Source organism: Dermatophagoides pteronyssinus, unplaced genomic scaffold (genome assembly GCF_027571235.1).
Source record: "Dermatophagoides pteronyssinus isolate colony J.1.1.1.1 unplaced genomic scaffold, Derpt_VIB-CSIC_2022.12 sq0015, whole genome shotgun sequence".
In the NCBI taxonomy this organism is placed as follows: domain Eukaryota; kingdom Metazoa; phylum Arthropoda; class Arachnida; order Sarcoptiformes; family Pyroglyphidae; genus Dermatophagoides; species Dermatophagoides pteronyssinus.
The window spans coordinates 958,078-972,380 of NW_027461539.1; the positions used below are offsets into that span (position 1 = coordinate 958,078).

The 14,303-nt window shown below is 28.8% G+C and overlaps 3 protein-coding genes and 1 long non-coding RNA gene across 4 annotated transcripts; all 4 read left to right on the top strand.

Moving 5' to 3' along the window:
* Nucleotides 1-571: 571 nt before the first annotated feature.
* Nucleotides 572-4,760, top strand: LOC113791605 (uncharacterized). Its single transcript, XM_075822068.1, has 2 exons — nt 572-848; nt 917-4,760. Exons 1-2 carry the CDS (start codon nt 603-605, stop codon nt 4,688-4,690), a joined length of 4,020 nt encoding a protein of 1,339 aa, XP_075678183.1. The 5' UTR covers nt 572-602; the 3' UTR covers nt 4,691-4,760.
* Nucleotides 4,761-5,002: 242 nt separating this feature from the next.
* Nucleotides 5,003-8,728, top strand: LOC113791606 (uncharacterized). Its single transcript, XM_075822069.1, has 2 exons — nt 5,003-5,269; nt 5,336-8,728. The coding sequence occupies exons 1-2, from the start codon at nt 5,039-5,041 to the stop codon at nt 8,657-8,659; spliced, it is 3,555 nt and encodes a 1,184-aa protein (XP_075678184.1). The 5' UTR covers nt 5,003-5,038; the 3' UTR covers nt 8,660-8,728.
* Nucleotides 8,729-9,875: 1,147 nt separating this feature from the next.
* On the top strand, nt 9,876-10,406 carry LOC142645569 (uncharacterized). The gene is made up of 2 exons (XR_012846676.1): nt 9,876-10,032; nt 10,104-10,406. It is a non-coding gene; the product is annotated as an uncharacterized LOC142645569 (long non-coding RNA).
* A 257-nt stretch (nt 10,407-10,663) lies between these two features.
* LOC113791607 (uncharacterized) lies at nt 10,664-14,213 on the top strand. The gene is made up of 2 exons (XM_075822070.1): nt 10,664-10,921; nt 10,988-14,213. The coding sequence occupies exons 1-2, from the start codon at nt 10,685-10,687 to the stop codon at nt 14,171-14,173; spliced, it is 3,423 nt and encodes a 1,140-aa protein (XP_075678185.1). The 5' UTR covers nt 10,664-10,684; the 3' UTR covers nt 14,174-14,213.
* The last annotated feature ends 90 nt before the right edge of the window (nt 14,214-14,303 follow it).

The window sequence follows — 14,303 nt, forward strand, 5'->3', positions numbered from 1 at the left end:
CGACGCATATGTGCGTCGTTTGAGTTCTTTATTTTGAGCCCGCAGTAGCAAATATGCGTCGTTTTTGTTTTTACATTCAAGCAAATGTGCGTCGTTATAAAATTCAATGCCATTCAAAGTTCTATTATAAAAAATTAAATGGGCTTTGGTTAAAGATTTGTTTCAAAATTATTATTATTTAAATTTTATCCAAAATGATTAAAGAAAATGATAATTTTAATTCCATCATATATGATTATAACCGATGGTTTTGCATTAGTGAAAAAAAATGATTATTGAAATTTCGAATATACCATATTATATGTTCAACATACATTGAATAATATTCATGATGTACAGTTTTTTTTTAATAACAAACATTTCAAGAATTTTTTTTTTTTTGGAAAATTGTAAAATTGTTGTTGTTGTAAACTTTAAGAAAAAATTCGAGAAAAAAATAACTATTCAATTGGAAAAACAAAATGTTTGAAATTCGTAATTCGTAATTCGTAATTGAAATCCAATAACAATAGTGAAAACAAAAACATATAAAAATCATAATCAGAATGGAAAAAAAACATTTATTTTATTTTTTGTAATTTTTTTTTGGTGAACGAGATTATATGAATACTACTATTATGTTTATGAAGAAAAATACTATTTTATTTTGTTATTATTTCATTCAAATGATTGTCGCTAATAATGTTCAAGATAAAAAATCACTTGATAATAATATGATACCATATAAAACAGTATATGGTGTACCAAAAAGATGTATAGGGAGATATGATATTCAAACGACCGACGACAAATATCGAATTTGTCAAATAAATGCCATTGGAAAATGGCAAATAACATTTAAACATTATGTAAGTTGATTCAGTAATTATTCCTCAAGTCAAATCATAATATGTTTTTTTTTGTCTCAAACACACAGTACACTGAAAGTTGGAATTTTTGTTGTTTCGTATATGATGTTTTGGAATGCGAAACAAAAGTTTTGTCTGAATGTGATCCAGACTATTCCGACCTCAATGATAAAGAAACAAGACGATTGTTTGATAAATCATGTCAACCAATCATGGCAAACGATCCTTGTTACAAGAGTGAGAATAAAGATGATGATAATTGGCTATTAAAAGGATTAGCAATTGGTGCAGGAGTCGGAACATTCTTGTATTTGTTATACTCATGTATTAAATTTTGGAGAAAGGAGTATAACACAGAATTTATGGCAAAAGAAGCTTACAAAGCAGAGAAATTTCGGCAAAGATATGAAAAGGAATTAATTCGTGCGGTTTATGATCATGAAGTTGATGTTCAAGATAAACTATATTTCACGAATGCTCCTAAACAAACAAGTGAGAAGGGAGTAGCACAATCGATGAAAAAGCAAGAAATTGCAAAAATACCGAAAAAAGATTTGAAAAAAATCAAAAAGAAAATCAATTCACAAATCGAGGCAAAGTCGAAAAATGATCCGAGTTTCTGGGATGATTACAATAAAGATCCAGAACAATATAAACAACCAACCGGTTTTAAGACGAAAGCTAAAAAATATTTCAAAAGTTTATGGCCTTTTTCGAAAGGGAATAGTGAAGAACAACTGAAAAGCGAAGAACTGGTCCGATTTGAAGCTCGCCGACAGTATGAAAATATCAGAAAAAATCGATTAGAATTGGACAAAATATCAACAGGGTATGAGAGTACGATTGAAGAAATAAAGGACGATCCACTGTTGGCAAAAATGATCCCGATTTTGAATCAAGAACATGCTGATATTTATCGTGAAACCATAAAAACTACAAACATTCCTGAATCCGGAAAGAAGGATCAGCTTAAAGAATGGACGAAAAACTTCAAAGACAACAGGAATAAGTTTCGAAATGAATTTGACAAAAAGTTCGAAATGACATTTGGTGAAGAATCTGATAACAAATTAATAAAAAAGGGGAATTTGTTGAAAAGTTCAACTCATGGATCGAAAACGACAGAAGATGAATCAACGAAAATCCTAAGAAGTGATTCAGACAAAGATAAAAAGACACAAACACCGGTCAGTATGATAAGAAGGACCGAATCAACATCTAAACCAAAAGGAAGTCAAACGACCGAAATTCTATCAAGTGATTCGTCCCAAGATGAAAAGCCATCAAATCTCGGTTTAATAGACGAGCAACAATCAACAGACAACGTCAAAGTTTACCAAAACAAAGATTCCGAAAATCAATTAAGTGAGATTGAAAGAAAAAAAGCAGAATTAAGAAAAATACACGCAATAGAACTTGAAGAGTGGGCAAAAAAATACAAAATTCGAGAAAATCGTTATAATGAAACTGGTTCTGAAGCAGATTTAATTATTTTAAACCGAATGCTAAAAAATAAACCAAAGCTTCCTTTCGATGATGATGATGAGATAGTTGGTATGACTAAACCTCAACGTCCAGATAGTCAAACGTCCGAACAATATGAGAAAAAAGTCAAAAAACCACAAACAGACAACAACGTTGGAGCTTACGCAAAAAAAGATTCCGAAAATCAATTAAGTGAGATTGATAGAAAAAAAGCAGAACTAAGAAAAATACACGAAATAGAACTTGAAGAGTGGGCAAAAAAATGCAAAATTCAAGAAAATCGTTATAATGAGACTGGTTCTGAAGCAGATTTAAATACTCTACAACGATTGCAAAAAAATAAACCAAAGTTTCTTTTTGATGATGATGATGATGAGATAGTTAGTATGACTAAACCTCAAAATTCAGAAATGAAACATCGAAAATCCACAGATAGTCTGTCCGAATTTCTTGAGAATGAAAGAAAAATAAATAGAGCAGAAATGAAAAGAGAACACCGAATAAAGACTAAAGAGTGGTTGCAAAAATACAAAGCACAAAAATTTCGTTGGTTTGAGACTGGTTCTGATGAAGATATGCGTATTCTGGAACAATTGATAGAAAATAAACCAACTCTTCATCTTGATGATGATGATGATGATGAAGTAATTAGTATGACTAAATCTCTACGTCCAGAAATGAAACGACCAAATTCTTCGCAGATCAAAGAAACATCCAGCTTTTCATCACAAGATGAACAATCGACATCAAACAAGTTGGACAAAAAAATATCAACAAACCAAGAATCAACAAATATTCCAACCACCACCACCAACGAAATATCTGAACCAGAACGCAAAATACCATTATATTCGGAAATAGCAGAAAAAATATATGAAAATGGTATCAGATATGAATATTATGATCTAAAAGATAAAAAAGGAGAAATTTATCAATATTGGGAAACAAGATTAGATAAAATTGATTATTTATTGGAACATGATGCTGATCGAGCCGAAGCTAAAAAAATGGGAATTGAATACGGTCATTGTTTAGCATGCGAATATGAAAGATCGGAAATACAACAGTTTGAAGAATTAAAAGAGATGGATAAAAAAATAAAAAACGCAAAAGATTTTATGGAAAATGATTTAAAGTCAAAACAGAAAATAATTAATAAACAAATTGATCAGTTTGGAAAAGATGAAAATAAAAGAAAAAATACCGAAAATGAAATTAAAAAAGAAATATTTGATAAGTATAAAGAACAAATCGAAGAAATAAAATCAACAAAAGCTCCAGAAGATGAACAGAAAGCAAAATCTGGAATAGAAAAAAAGATAAGAAAAATATTTAAGTTTGGAAACGAAAATGATGTAGATTTAGAACCATTAGAATATCGTATTGAACCAATATTAACTGATGAAGAAAAATTAATTGTAAGTCAAGCGATTGAACGAAGTTCTGAAAAAAAACAATACAGATCTTCGATTCTTAAAGAGATGCTAGAATTCGAAAGATTAGTTAAAATAGATAAAGGTAAAACACAAGAGGCAATATTATTTAGAGACGAACATTTTAAACCATTATATCAGGAAATAGTGGATGGAAATTTTGAAAACGATATTTATAAATTTGGACTACTCCTTGATGGAGTTGATAGATATTATATAGAGAAAAGTATTAATGAATCAGAATCAGAACATAAATTGTTTCGAGTTCAAATAATGAATCAAATCAATTTTTTCGCAGCAACTAAAGATCTTAGTGAAAGCGATCGTGAAACTTTAACAAATTTTATAGATATTTTTAGAAAAAGAGTTAGAGGAACTGATGAAGCAATTAAGCCTGAATATCCTATATCCAACTTTAGGCGTAATGTAGTATCTGATACAAGTCCACTTATAAGTCCAGAACAAGAAGATTTTCTTTACTATTCTTCTGTCATTAGACCAAAAATATACAATGAACCAGTTGATTATTATGTTTGGTATTTTAAAGAGCTTTATGGAATTAAAGGAGAAAATTTTTATGATCCTTCACATGTTCGTTTCTATACATTAGATAAAGAAAAGACAAATTCGTTTTTAATGAGTTTATTGATTGAATCATTCAATAATTCTCAATTTAGAAAGGCAATGAAATATCCATTAGTTCCCGTTACGCTCAATATGTTAGATGAAACCCCCGTTACATACGAAGAAAAATATTCAAGATATAGTGGTCTACCAAGATCATCAACAACATCAACTTCATCACAACCATCCGAAACGGATTCGTTTACAAAACGAGTGCAAAGATCAGTGAATCTTGCATTATTACAAACAATCACTGAAATGCAAGAAAATCCATTTACTGATTATAGTCAAAAATTATAAATGAAAAATTATTTTTATTTTATTTTATTGATATTTAAAAAAAAAATAAATAAAATTGATAAAACATTCATTGTGTGTGTGTGTGTGCGTTTTACAATATTTAATTACCGTATAGATAAAATAAAACATTAATTTTATTGTTTGCTTGCTTGTTTTTTTTTAATTTTGTTTGTAAATTGTTTTGAAAAATATTCGAATTCATTCCAAAGTGAAAATTAATTACGTAATTAAACAATAGAATAACAATAGTGTAAAATAAAAAAACATTTAAATCAAGCAAAGCATTGATGTTTTTAGTTTGTATTACGAATTTTGGTGATCGAATGATTATTTTTTTTTTTTTAAACAATGAATATTATTTTCAGTTTCATTTTATTATTATCTTTAATACGAATGATTGTTGCCAAGAATGTTGTTCAAGATGAAAATCCACATAAACGAATTATGATACCATATAAATCAGTATATGGTGTACCAAGAAGATGTACGGGAAGGTCTAATCATAAAACGACCGAAGAAAATTATCGAATTTGTCAAATAAATGCGATTAAAAAATGGAAAATAACATTTGAACATTATGTAAGCTGATTCAATAATTAATTTTTCAAATAAAATCATAATATGTTTTTTTTGTCTCAAACACAGTACACTGAAAGTTGGAATTTCTGCTGTTTCGTGTATGATGTTTTGGAATGCGAAACAAAAGTGTTGTATGAATGTGACGCAGACTATTCGGATCGAAATGACAAAGAAACAAGACGATTGTTTGATAAATCATGTCAACCAATCATGGCAAACAATCCTTGTAGCAAGAGTAAGGATGGAGGTGATGACTGGATATGGAAAGGATTAGCAATTGGTGCAGGAGTCGGACTATTCTTGTATTTGTTATACTCATGTATTCAATTTTGGAGAAAGGAGTATAACACAGAATTCATTGCAAAAGAAGCTTACAAAGCAGAGAAATTTCGACAAAAATATGAAAAGGAATACATTCGTGCGGTTTATGACCATGAAGTTGAATTTCAAGATAAACAATATTTCACAAATGCTCCTAAACAAACAAGTGAGAATGGAGAAGCACAACCAATCAAAAAACAAGAAACTGCAAAAATGTCGAAAAAAGATTTGAAAAAAATCAATAAGAAAATCAATTCACAAATCGAGGCAGATTCGAAAAATGATTCGAGTTTCTGGGATGATTTCAATAAAGATCCAGACAAATATAAACAACCAACCGGGTTTAAGACGAAAGCTAAAAAATATTTCAAAAGGTTATGGCCTTTTTCCAATGGGAATAGTGAAGAACAACTGAAAAGAGAAGAACTGATCCGATCGGAAGCTCGTCGACAGTATGAAAATATCCGAAAAAATCGATTAGAATTGGACAAAATATCAACAGGGAATGAAAGTTCGATTGAAGAAATAAACGAAGATCCTCTTATGGCAAAAATGCTCAGGACTTTGAATCAAGAACAGGCCGATATTTATCGTGAAACCATAAAAACTACAAACATTCCTGAATCCGGAAAGAAGGATCAGCTTAAAGAATGGACGAAAAACTTCAAAGACAACAGGAATAAGTTTCGAAATGAATTTGACAAAAAGTTCGAAATGACATTTGGTGAAGAATCTGATAACAAATTAATAAAAAAAGGGAATTTGTTGAAAAGCTCAACTCATGGATCGAAAAAAACCGAAGATGAATCAACGAAAATCCTAAGAAGTGATTCAGACAAAGATAATAGGACACAAACACCGGTCAGCATGATAAGAAGGACCGAATCAACATCGAAACCAAAAGGAAGTCAAACCAAAGAAAGTTTGAAAAAAGTTGGATCTCAATTCAAGAAGCAACAATCTACCTCTAGCGTTTTAAGCGAGCAAGCATCATTATCAAAACCAGTAGAAAATCAAACGACCGAAATTCTATCAAGTGATTCGTCCCAAGTTGAAAAACCATCAAATCTCAATCTAATAGACGAGCAAAAATCGACATCGAAACCAGCAAATGATCAAGTGACCATAATTCAAGCAAATGATTTGCCAGAAGTCAAAAAACCAGAATCAACAATCATCAATGTAAACGAACAACAATCGACATCGAAACCAGCAGATGATCAAGTCACAAAAATTCTATCCAGTGATGAAACATCAGATTCCAGTATAGTAAGTAAAAATTCAATGAAAGAAATCAACAATAAAGATGAAGAGAAGATGAATAAAATCAATCAGTTAATGATTGATTTGAATGATAAAAATGATGAAATAGTAGAACTTTCATCATCATCATCATCAGTACCGAAAGAAATGTCATGGATAGAAAAAATAGCAACACATCAAAGATTATGGAATGTTTCATTCGATAAAAAAACATCATCCAATGAAACTGAAAATGAAACAAACAAATATTCGGAAATAGCAAAAAAAACATATTCAGATGGTTTTGAATATAAATATTATGAACTTGAAAATGAAAAAGATAAATTTTTGAATACATGGAAAATAATAAAAGATGATTATAAAAATAAATTAGAAAGATTAAAATTATTATCACAAACAATATATGATAAAAAAATTGAATATGAAATTATGAAAAATGAATATGAAACATTACGAAAACAATATAAACAAGAGAAAAAATTATTAAATAAAATGATTGATAAAGAAAAAAATAAAATGATAAATGATATGCAAGGAAAACAGAAAAGAATTTCCAAACAAACAGTACGATTCGGTATGAATAATAAACAAACAGAAAATGATATTCGAAATGAATTGGAAAATGAATATTATGAACAAAGAAAACAATTGGAAAAAAAATTAACAAACAATTCAACAACAACAACAACAAGTATAGAACAGGAAAAAAATTCAGATTTTAAAATGAACAACAAGAAAAAACTATGGAAAAAAATTTTCAAAACAAAAGATAAAAAAACACAGGAATCATCCATAGTGTTTGAACCATTAGAATATCGTATTGAACCAATATTGACGGATGAAGAAAAACATATTGTAAGTCAAGCAATCGAACAAAGTACTGAAAAAAAAGAATACAGATCATCGATTCTTAAAGAAATGTTGGAATTTGAAAAATTAGCTAAATTAGATAAAGGCAAAACGAAAGAGGCAATATTATTTAGAGATGATTATTTTAAACCATTATATCAGGAGATAGTGGATAAAAATCATCATTCAAAATCCACTTCAAATGAAATTAAACCAATACTAACGGATGATGAAAGAAAATATTTTCATCTAATGATTAATTCATCGAATTCAAAACATAAATTTTTTCGATATTATATAATAAGTGAATTCACTGAAATTGAACGTTTAAAACAACCACTTAGTGAAAGTGATCGTAATACATTAAATGAATTTAAAGAAATATTTAAAAAAAGATTATCTATCGATCCAAATAAGCCTGAATATCCTATATCAAAATTTAGACGTAAATTAGTTGATGGTCCAAATCCAGTTATAAGTGCAGAACAAGAAGATTTTCTTTACTATGAATCGATGATTAAACCAAAAATATACAATAAACCAGTCGATTATAATGTTTGGTTTTTCAAAGAACTTTTTACAACTAAAGGAAAATATTTTTATGATCCTACACATAGTCGTTTTTCAATAATAGATAGAAAAACAAATGATTTGTTTTTAGCAAGATTATTAGCCGAATCAATGAAAAAAACTGAATATGGAAAATCAAATTCATTTCCATTTACAACTTTCTTGTTGGATATTGTCGAAAATAGGGATGTTCTAACCTATCAACCAAAATCAAATTATGGTGGTGGTGGTGGTGGTCATTCAAAATCATCAACAACAATTTCATCACAATCATCCAATACAGATTCGTTGTCAAAACGAATGCAAAGATCAATGAATCAAGCATTTTTACAAACAACAACAACAACAACACAAATGCCTGAACATCCATTTACTGATTTTAGTTAGTCAAAAATTTTAATTTCTTAATTTTTTTTTTTTGAAAACTAATTAATAAATTCTAAAAAATATATGTAATTAACTTTTGATCTAAATTATTTCGATTTAGAGAACAAAAAAAAATGTTCGAATTGTTATCGAATTGTTATTGTTTGAAACATAATATAAAAGTAAATCAGAATCAAAATGTTTGAGTGTTTTACAATTTTTTGTGATCGATAATATTACAATGTTTATTATGATTTTTCGTTCACAAATTGTTTGTAACTTTTTGTCATCATTAACATCAATGATTGTTGCAAAGAATGTTCAAGATAACAAGTCACTTGATAGAAATATGATACCATATAAAACAGTATATGATGTCTTAAAATGCGAAACCAAAGTGTTGTATGAATGTGATCCAGACTATTCCGACCGCAATGACAAAGAAACAAGACGATTGTTTGATAAATCATGTCAACCAATCATGGTGAAAAAACCTTGTGGCAAGAGTGAGGATGGAGGTGATGACTGGATATGGAAAGGATTAGGAATTGCTGCAGGAGTCGGACTATTCTTGTATTTGTTTTACGAATGCATTAACTTTTGGAGAAAGGAGTATAACACAGAATTCATTGCGAAAGAAGCTTACAAAGCAGAGAAATTTCGGCAAAGATATGAAAAGGAATACATTCGTGCGGTTTATGACCATGAAGTTGATATTCAAGATAAACAATATTTCACAAATGCTCCTAAACAAACAAGTGAGAATGGAGAAGCACAACCAATCAAAAAGCAAGAAAATGTGAAAATACCGAAAAAAGATTTGAAAAAAAATCAAAAAGAAAATCAATTCACAAATATCAATAAAACAAATAATTTTATCAACACCAAATTCCTGGATTACATCAATTTCTGGATTACATCAAATAATAATTTTAATAATAAATAAAAAAAAAATTCATTTTAATAACTCAATTTACCTAAAAATAAAAATAAAATTTCCACTTCAATTTTCATTGTTTCACTTTTGGTCAAATTTTATTTTTGCTCCAAATTCCAGAAAAAAAACAGCAACAACAATTTCTCGTGGTTTAAAAATTCGAAAAAAAGAACAAAAAACTATTCAATATCGAATTGAAAAGTTCGTAATTCGAATCGTAATGTTCGTAATTCGAATCGTGAAAGAAAAAAATGTTCGTAATTCAATTCAAATAACAATAATGGAATGAATGACATAAAAACCCAAATCCGTAAGTAATTTGGTGTGTGTGTTTTTTTTTGGTGCGTTTATGAAGATAACAAAAAATATGAAAAATATTTTTCGTTTTCAATTATCTTCATCACCAAATGTTGCCTTGAATGTGATTGGGAAATGGCTGTTGGAGTTACAACATTATGTAAGTTGAATTCAATCAATCCTCAAGTCGAATCCTAATTTGTTTCTTTTTTTTTTCCTTTACTCAAACAGTACACCGACAGTTGGAATTTCTGCTGTTTCGTATATGATGTTGTTTTTAAAATGCGAAACAAAAGTTTTGTCCAGGAAAAAAACACGAATGCGGCCATTTCCCAATCGCAATGACAAAGAGACAACACTAAATTAAAAAAAAACCAAAAAATTAATCAAACAATTTTATCAACATGTTTGTAATTTCTTTGGTTACACACCAAATACAATTTTAATTTAATAATAAAAAAACTTTATTCAATAACTTAATTTATAAACAAAAAAAATAAACAAAAACAAAAATAAAAAACATTTCAACGTTAATTTCAAAGTTTTCTTTTGTTATGAATTATGAAATTATGTAAAATATGGTTCGAGAAACTTGTTATTTTTTGTTGTTGCGATAAGTTCGAGAAAAATCGATTTGAAAACAATATGATTGATTTTCGATGAAAAACAAAATCGATTGTTCGAATTTCAATTGAAATTCGTAATTCGTAATTCGTAAACCGATAACAATAGTGAAAATAATACATAAAAATCCCAAAACAAAAAATTATTAATTGTAATTGAAAATTTTTTTTTTGTTTGATTTGAAAAAAATGAATGTTTTTATGTATTTGCAAAGTTGTTTTTTATTTTTCTATTTGATTCGAATGATTGTTGCTACGAATGTTCAAGATGAAAATACACATGAACGAATGATGATACCATATAAATCAGTATATGGTGTACCAAGTAAATGTAAAGGAACGTCCAATCATCAAACGACCGAAGAAAAATATCAAATCTGTCAAATAAATGCGATTAATAAATGGAAAATAACATTAAAACATTATGTAAGCTGATTCAATAATTATTGTTCAAATCAAATCATAATATGTTTTTTTTCTCAACACACACAGTACACTGAAAGTTGGAATTTTTGTTGTTTCGTATATGATGTTTTGGAATGCGAAACAAAAGTTTTGTCTGAATGTGACGAAGACTATTCCGATATCAATGACAAAGAAACAAGGCGATTGTTTGATAAATCATGTCAACCAATCATGGCAAACAATCCTTGTAGCAAGAGTGAGGGTGGAGGTAAAGATTGGATATGGAAAGGATTAGGAATTGCTGCAGGAGCCGGACTATTGTTGTATTTGATATACGTATGTGTTCAATTTTGGAGAAAGGAATATAACACAGAATTGAAAGCACTGGAAGCTTACAAGGCAGAGAAATTTCAAAAATACTATGAAAATGAATACGTTCTTGCTGTTTATGACAATGAAGTTGAAAATCTCAATAAACAATGGCTCACAAACGCTTCTGCACAAACAAATGAGAATGGAGAAGCACAACCGATCAAAAAACAAGATAGTGTAAAACTATCGAAAAAAGATTTGAAAAAAATTGAAAAAAAAGTCATATCACAAATCGAGGCAGAGCCAGAAAATTCGAGTTTCTGGGATGAGTTCAATGAAGATCGAACAAAATATTATGAAAAACCAACCGGTGTGGTAGCAAAAAGTAAAAAATTTTTCACAAGGTTATGGGCAGAAAAGAAAGTGAATAATGAAGAACTAATGAAGAAAGAAGAATTGATTCGATCGCAAGCTCGTCGACAGTTTGAAAATATTCATACTGTTGATCAATCTCAATCAACAGAACCGGGAAAGTTGAAAAGTTTGGTAGTAGCAGAAGATGAAGACACCGATTCACTTTTGGCAAAAACGCTCAACATTTTAAATCAACAACAAGTGGCTGTCCATGAAGTAATAAAAACTTCTGATTTTCCTGAGCCCGGAAAGATTGATGAACTGGAAAAATGGACTAAAGATTTCAAAGACACCAGGAATAAGATTCGAAATGAATTTAACCAAAAGTTTGAATTGACTTTGGAAAGGCCAACAAGTGACGATCAAACTGACAAAATCGAAGAAACTAAAAATAAATTAGTAGATACCAAGTTGAAACAAATATCCGAATCTGTTCAAGATCCAGATTCAAATAAACAAATAAAAGCAGCAAATGATCAAACAAACAAACAAAAATTCAAAATCGGAAAAGCTAAAAATAAATTATTAGATTTCAAGTTGAAACAAATATCCGAATCTAATCATGAAACAGATTCGAATAAGCAAATAAAAGCAGCAAACGACCAAAAAGGCAAAATTGAAAAAACTAAAAACAAATTAGTGGATACCAAGTTAAAACAAAAATCCGAATCTATTCAAGAAACCGATTCGAATAAACAAATAAAAGCAGCAAACGACCAAACAGCCCAAATCGGAAAAACTAAAAATAAATTATTAGATACAAAGTTGAAACCAATACCCGAATCTCCTCAAGAAACAGATTCGAATGAACAATTGAACGATGATTCAATGAATGAAAAAATCTCACAAGCAGCAAACGATCAAGCGGCCAAAATTCCAAAAAGTGATTCTTTCAAAAAAAACAAAATCCAAGATACATCAGCCATTATCAAGGCAGATCCGATAAAATCCAAAATAGATTCAACAAATAAACAAGGAGACAAAATTATGCAATTGCTTACGGGAATGCTTTCAAATGATGGGTTAGATACCAATATGCCACAAACATCCAATTACGTAAAAAAAGTAAAAGCTAATTACAAAACAGACAATGAAGAAATTTACATCGAAAGTACTTTGGAAAATATATCTTCAACAAGTCCATCTGAAGCAAAAAAGAAAAAAAACAAACAGAGTGTTGCATACCAGAAACAACCGAAATCAAAACCAGTAGAAACGAATGAAAGTGAAATAGGAAATTTGAGGAAAAAGAAAGTAAAAAGGATGAAAACAAATGTATCCAATGTTGAAGACAAGAAACAATCGACATCGGAACCAATCGTAAGTCAAACGGATGAAAATCAGACTGCAATTGCGTCAAAAGTCAAAAATGAACAAACTACATCCAGCTTGGTAGATAAAATGAAACAAACGACATCGGTGCCAATCGTAAGTCAAACGAATGAAAATCAGACTGCAATTGCGTCAAAAGTCAAAAATGAACAAACAACTACATCCAACTTGATAGATAACATAGCACAATCGACATCGAAACCAGTTGGAAATCAAACAGCTAAAATTCCATCAAATAATACAAACATAGAAGATGATATAAAAATACCAGCTAACATATTAGATAGTCCACAATTAAAAGAACAATTGAAAAAAATTGAAGATATTAATGATATGAAAGAAAAAGAATCGATTTTAACAAGTAAAATTAAACAATTAGAATTTCTTTATGGAGATAAAAATGATATTCAAGAGTTGTTAGAACATTTTAATGCCAATTTAGAAGCAAAAAATATGTATAATGAAGAGTATAGAAAAGATATTTTACTTGATATTGAAATGAATAATCGTTATAAAAAAGAAAATGAAGAAAAAATCGCTATTTTAGAAAATTCTATAATAACAGGTGATGCATTTAAAGATGTTAAAAGAAAAATGACTGATCAAGAATATAATGATAAAATATTGGATGAATTGAATAAATATGAAATACATTTGAATGAAAAAGAAAAAACAATAAATAAAGAATTTGAAAATGAAAAAATTCATTCTACGTTAACACCGGCTGAAAGAAAATATTTTTTCATGGAAATAGAAAGAATTAATAAAGAAATTAAAAGAAATAAAGATATGACAAAAAAATTAAAAGAAAAGATGATGGAAAAACAAGCTAGAACAAAAAGACAAGCATATGATGGAACAGGAATCAAATTAAGTGAAACGAAGAAAAACGAAACTGAAAAGTATGCATTGAAAAAATCATTAGTAAGTAAAGATCAAGCATCATTGAATGGACAAGATTCAAGTTCATCATCAAATGATTTTTCAGATTCTCATGATGAAACACAACAGACAATGTTGAAACAAAAATCAACAAATCTTTCCAAACAAACAATGGTAGATCAGCCAATCGAGCAAAATATTGAAATATCTCAATCAAACAATATTATAGATTCGTTGATAAAACGTATAAAAAAATCAATCAAACCAACAATTTTATCTGTAGCAAAAGAAATACCTGATCAACAATTTACCGATTATACCAAACAACTTTAATACAAACAAACAAATTATTCATTTTCTTTTATTAACAATATAAATTCAATAATAATAAACAAAATCGTAAAAAAAAAATTCAATTTCATTGTTTTGTTTTGGCGGTAAAATTATTTCAAAAATTATTGAA

Bases quoted from the DNA above. Each gene is read 5' to 3' on its own strand.
- LOC113791605 (XM_075822068.1), top strand. From the start codon at position 603: ATGAATACTACTATTATGTTTATGAAGAAAAATACTATTTTATTTTGT. The intron at 849-916 runs GTAAGTTGATTC...TCAAACACACAG, and splicing joins AAATAACATTTAAACATTAT to TACACTGAAAGTTGGAATTT.
- LOC113791606 (XM_075822069.1), top strand. From the start codon at position 5,039: ATGAATATTATTTTCAGTTTCATTTTATTATTATCTTTAATACGAATG. The intron at 5,270-5,335 runs GTAAGCTGATTC...TCTCAAACACAG, and splicing joins AAATAACATTTGAACATTAT to TACACTGAAAGTTGGAATTT.
- LOC113791607 (XM_075822070.1), top strand. From the start codon at position 10,685: ATGAATGTTTTTATGTATTTGCAAAGTTGTTTTTTATTTTTCTATTTG. The intron at 10,922-10,987 runs GTAAGCTGATTC...CAACACACACAG, and splicing joins AAATAACATTAAAACATTAT to TACACTGAAAGTTGGAATTT.